We start from the raw sequence: 6,000 nt of genomic DNA on the forward strand, positions 1-6,000 counted from the left end.
TGAGGAAGAAGAACAAGGCAGGAAGCCTCATACTCCCTGATTTTGAACTATTTTACAAAGCTATAACAATCAAAACAGTATGGTATTGGCATAAAAACAGATGCATAGATCAACAGATGAGACTAGAGAGCTCAGAAATAAACACAGACATATACAGTCAATTAATTTACAAAAAGAGCCAAGAATATACAACAGGGGAAAGAACAGTCTCTTCAATAAATGGTGTTGGGAAAACTGGACAGCCACATGCAAAAGAATAGAACGGGATCACTGTCTTACACCACAGGCTAAAGACTGAATGCAAGACCCAAAACCATAAAACGCTTGGAAGCAATCATAGGTGCTAAGCTCCTTGACATCAGTCTTGGAGATTGATTGATTGATTGATTGATTGATTGAGTTTTTGGATCTGACACCAAGAGGAAGGATAACAAAAGCAAATATAAACAAATGGGGCTACATCAAACTAAAAAGCTTCTGCACAGCAAAGGAAATCCTCAGCAAAATGAAAAGCCAACCTACCGAGTGGGAGAAAATATTTGCAAATCATGTATGTGATAAAGGGTTAATATCTAAAATATATAATGAATTCCAAAAACTCAAAGGCAGAAAAAAGAAAAATCAAACAACTTGATTAAAAACTGGGCAAATGATCTGAATAGACAGACAATTTTCCAAAGAAGACATACAGATGCCCAACAGGTACATGAAAAGGCCTTCCATATCACTAATCAGGGAAATACAAATCAAAGCCACAACAAGGTACAACTTCGCACCTGTTAGAATGGCTATAATTAAAAAGACAAGGAATAACAAATGCTTGTGAGGATGGAGAGAAAAAGGAAGTCTCATGCACTGTTGGTAATATAATGTATGGGATGTAAATTGGTGCAACCACTGTAGAAAACAGCATGGAGGCTCCTCAAAAAACTAAAAATAAAAGTACCATATAATCATCTAGTAATTCCACTACTGGGTATTTATCTGAAGAAAATGGGTACAATGAACGGGCACCACCATGTTCATTGCAGCATTATTTACCATAGCCAAGATATGGAAACATCCTAAGTATCCATTTCTGTTGGCATGATATGGCCTTTTTTTTTTATGTTTAGGATTTTCATTTTATTAGCTTTTTTTTTAAAGATTTTATTTATTCATGAGAAACAGAGAGACAGAGAGTGAGAGACAGAGACACAGGCAGTGAGAGAAGGAGGCTCCATACAGGGAGTCTGATGTGGGATTTGATCCTGGGACTCCAGGACCATGCCCTGGGCTGAAGGCAGGCGCTAAACCGCTAAGCCACCCAGGGATCCCCCATTGTCAGCTCTTACATTTAGGTCTTTGATCTATTTTGAGTTAATTTTTGTATATGGTGCTAGGTCAGAATCCAAACTCCTTCTTTTGCATACGAATATCCAGTTTTCTTAGCTTCATTGGTTGAGAAGTCCATCTTTTCTATTGAACTCTTTGGTGAGACATCTGTCTTGAACCAAAGTATCCTCAAAGAGGGCTGATAGCTGAGGGGTGTCTGCTGGCAGCACATTTGATATGCTTTGAAGTCAGACCCACCTGGGTACAAATCGCAGCTGGTAAATAGTAATATTTACCAGTTGTGTGGCGTTAGGGAAGTTCTCTGAGCCTGTGTTTTCTCATCTGTAAAAAGGGAATGATAGTATTATCCACCTCATAGGGTTGTTGTGAGCATTAAATGAGATGACGGAAGTAAAATGCTCAGCACGACAAATGTAACAAGCACTCCGTAAATTTAGGCTGTATCATTTCCTCCCACATGGCACAGGAAGTCAGCTCATTTGCCCAACCCTGGCCTTTGTCTCCACAGTCTGGTTAATTGTCTTCAACTACGTACCTGTGACATGATTGTAACAAGTGCCAAATATGGTTCTTACTCCTGATATATGACAGCAAATGAGACAAGGACTCTCATATCAGGAAGTTCACTATCCAGTGTGAATTAAAGATAATAGTTAAGGAAACGGATATCTGAACCAAATAATTCTACAAAGAACTAAGTATATACACACACATACATAATGGGGGAGAGAGCAGTACTAGATTAGGTGGTCAGGAAGACCTCAATGCAGAAGTAGCAAGCAAAGGAAAATAAGATCCTAAAACGACTGTATTAAAAATTTCGAATAGGCATTGAACATGAAGATCAGTTAAACAGTAATTCACATGTGAATTTTAAAATATGACAAGAATGTAAAATAATGTGAGGAAAAAAACCTAAAAGCAAACAACTTTTGAAATCCAGTTGAACCTAATTCAATTACAGGACATTTGGGCAAAAATGAAAATTCTAGAGTATGCATACAATGAAAGGGTGAAGAGAAAGAACAACCCAGTAGGTTGACTTTGATTTATCATCAGTAGACTGCCAATAAAAAGAGGTACTTCCACTGAGCATACTCTTATTTCACAAACTCATGTGATTTTGAAAAACAAAAAATTGAATCTGCTGAGTGCTCTCAAAACCAGTTTACTCAATGATGGAGAATATGACTAATAGCAGGTCACATTATGGTCATACTTACAGAACTGTTATCAGGGTGAACCTGTTTGAGCACCTTCTAAAGGTAGTTAGAACAGAAAACCCCAGGCAGCACATTGAAACTCTTCATTTTAGTCAGGGATCTTGGAGCCCTTATTGTGAGAAGATGCAAAATCAATCACTCGGGTATTGTGACAACAACATCTTTTTAAGAAAGAGGAATGAGTTGGAGAATGAAGTAGGGCAAGTTGTGTACGGCCTGCATTTCTATCAGGTTAAGAAAGAGACATGAATGCCAATAAAATTGGGAGTAATGAAAGAGCTCAGATTAATTTACAGCTTTCAGATCACTTCCAATCAAGGAAGGTAGGCCTAAACATCAGGAAACAAATCACACAATACGTATCTCTGATACTTCAAAGTGCCTCCAATTAAGGGGTTCCCTTACACAAATCTAAGGAAATTTTAATATTGGAAATGCTATAATTTACTTAAATAAATCAAGAGAAAATAGTGTTCTCAATGGCTGCTAAAGCTACCAAGAGGGCGCTTTTGATACCTAGTAAGTTACCTTAAATGGCTTAGAAAACTAAAATTGTTGTTCTGAGCACATAGATTTCAAACAAAATCTTAATATCACCTTTGCTGATGAAATGCTACTATCATTCTTATTAGAGCCAGCAAATGAAAAGAAAGCTTTTAATCAGCATTACGATTTAAAAGTATTTGTGAATATTTGGAAATTAAATTTTAAGAAGATTCAAACACTAAAAAAGGGCCTAAATAGTTTTGTTAATCTGATTGCACTGCAAATGAGTAAATATCTAGAAAAGCTTTGTCTTGGGAAACCTTACACTCCTAAAAGTAAACAGGAACTGCTGAAGCTATTATGTCAATCATATCTGCCAATATTCGCTGTACAAAACATTATAACAGAAATTTAAAGAAATTTATTGCAGGATCCATTTAAAATTGTAATAAAATTATGTATTTTATTTTAACATAATTACATCATGTTAACATAAATTATAAGTGCATATGAAAAAATTTTTCTAAAAAAGCATAGAGGAAAAAAAAATAAATAAAAATAAAAAAAAAGCATAGAAGAGAGAGACGTTTCAGATTTTAAAAATCTCCTCAATAATTCACCTAACAGAAGTCAGATGGATTCTTATATCAGTTTCTGCACTTTATCTCTTGCCGTATCACTGATTATGAGCCTCTGGGAAACTCACCATAGGCTCATGAGAAAATGAGAGAGAAAAGGGTAAACATCATTACAACTGGAAAAAAAACCCCATTGAGCCTGACCTACAGAAATATCTAACAGAAATGACTGTTGGGGAAAGCCAAGAAATGCAGCATGGTTAAGGAGAGTTCACAATTGTCCAAGGAATAAACGGCACTCAAATATATTTTAAAGGAGAGTTGATCATGTTTTGTTCATGGTAAAAAATACTTTAAATATCTGCAGAATGCCACAAGAACAAAAACTAGAGTTTGTCCCACTTTTTAGAGCTACAGGTCTTTTTCTGCCAAGTGAGGTGGCTCTGAAAAGAGCCTTTGGTTTGTGAGGTGGTCCTGAGGCAGCTCACTTGCTAAAGGTGTACCTCATGAGGGCCTTGGTGGCCTCAGACACCGCGTACTTGCCAATCTCCCCCGGCAGCAGCAGGCGTACGGCGGTCTGGATCTCCCTGGAGGTGATGGTGGAGCGCTTGGTGGAGCGGGCCAGGCGAGAGGCCTCGTCAGCGATGCGCTCGAAGATGTCCTTAACGAACGAATCCATGATGCTCACAGCCTTCTGTGAGAGGCTCAGACCCTCGTCAACCTGCTTCAGAACCCTGGGGAAGTAGATGGCGAAACTGTCTGAGCGGCTGCGCCGGCAGCGACGGTGGCATTGACGCCTTGGCTTCTTCCTCTTCGGGGTCTCTGGTTCGGCTTCCCTGGGCTCTTTAGTGCCCAGGCATTCCTCCGAAGAGGTCTCACAGCCAGGCTCAGCCATGTGGGGCTCACCCTCCCAACAGCTCAGAAGGACGGACAATGGCGGCTGCTGAGGGGCACTGGCCCCTTTATAGTCGCTGCATTTCCTGACGTCACAGGCAACCTCTGTATCTGATTGGACAAAATACAATACAGGGAAGTGGGGTTCTATGCCAGGCTGTGTCACTTATGATTGCATGCCCTCGAGTTTGACATCACATCAGACAATTAGAGAGGGAATCCAGTGTCCTCTAAACTTCTTGGTACCTCGGTCAGAAAAACTTTCAACCATTCCATTTCATTGTGCATTTTGTCTGCTGTTTTTCAACATCAAAATAGTAACAGATCTTGGGATCCCTGGGTGGCGCAGCGGTTTAGCGCCTGCCTTTGGCCCAGGGCGTGATCCTGGAGACCCGGGATCGAATCCCACGTCGGGTTTCCGGTGCATGGAGCCTGCTTCTCCCTCTGCCTGTGTCTCTGCCTCTCTCTCTTTCACTGTGTGCCTATCATAAATAAAATAAAATAAAAAAATAGTAACAGATCTTAGAAGAGTCGTGTTTTTATCAGAATACTTCATATTCCACATCATCACCTTATTTCTGATAAGCAGTAAGTGCCATTGGATCAGGATGCGCTAGAAACCAGGATGCTCTGGAGACCCAGAGTCAATGTGTATACCCCTTAAAATGGCAGCAAAGGTAAAGTGGTGGTGATAGAAACACAGGAGCACATAGGGAGACAAGGAAGAAAATGACACCTGTGTTTAAATAGTTAACGAATGTATAACAGGATGTAGCACTTCTTGAGCACCTTCCCCCCCCTTTTTTTTATTTATTTATGATAGTCACGCACAGATGACTCGTGGTGCTACTTTGTAAATGCTATAGGGAAGGACCTGCAGAATGGGATATCCCAGAGCTGAATCTTATTTCCCCATGTTTTCTGCACAAAGCAAGAGGTGAGGATATGAGATTGGGGTAGTTGGCTGTGGATCTGCTGAAAATGCCTGGTGCCCTGTGAACCTTAAGGTTTGTCCACAAGAGATAACAGGAGATGCCAGAAATTCTCAAGCAGAGCTCTCATGTGCATGCCTGGCCTGCCCTGGTGGGGCAAGACACATCTAGTGCCTAGAATAGAATGGAGAGAAACACAAGCAACCAAGAGTCCCCAAGAAGCCTCCATTCAGTCAGTCACTAGAATACCTTTTTTCTTTCTTGTCAAGCAACCAGATGACAATCTTAGCAGAGGGCAAAACCACTACTAACAAATAAATCAGAATAGATCTGGGCACACTGGCCAGTTTTTCAGGACCAGTTTGCTTACATTTTCAAGCAACTACCATCACTGTCAGATGCTCAGCCTAACCCAACAGGTGCCACTACAGGAAGGGAGAGGGAGAAGGACCAGCCCCAGAGGGACTGACAGCCTGGAACCTGTAGCTACCACAGATGGGTCCCTCTGAAGATCCTTTGCCCTCCTCTGGCTTTCCAGGTATCATGTCAACT

At 40.5% G+C, this 6,000-nt stretch overlaps 1 protein-coding gene across 2 annotated transcripts in view; it reads right to left on the minus strand.

The window, feature by feature from the left end:
- The window catches only part of RAB9B (RAB9B, member RAS oncogene family), a 111,982-nt gene extending 107,368 nt beyond the window's left edge, over window positions 1-4,614 (minus strand). The window contains exon 1 of one of the 2 annotated variants that reach the window (XM_049107112.1): window positions 4,126-4,607. In XM_049107112.1, the coding sequence (XP_048963069.1) occupies window positions 4,126-4,517 (392 nt within the window). In that variant the 5' untranslated portion in view covers window positions 4,518-4,607. Of the gene's footprint in view, window positions 1-4,125 lie in introns of both variants that reach the window. The other variant, XM_035712070.2, reaches the window with a different exon arrangement.
- Window positions 4,615-6,000: the final 1,386 nt, after the last annotated feature.

Source organism: Canis lupus, chromosome X, assembly GCF_003254725.2.
Source record: "Canis lupus dingo isolate Sandy chromosome X, ASM325472v2, whole genome shotgun sequence".
Lineage (NCBI taxonomy): Eukaryota > Metazoa > Chordata > Mammalia > Carnivora > Canidae > Canis > Canis lupus.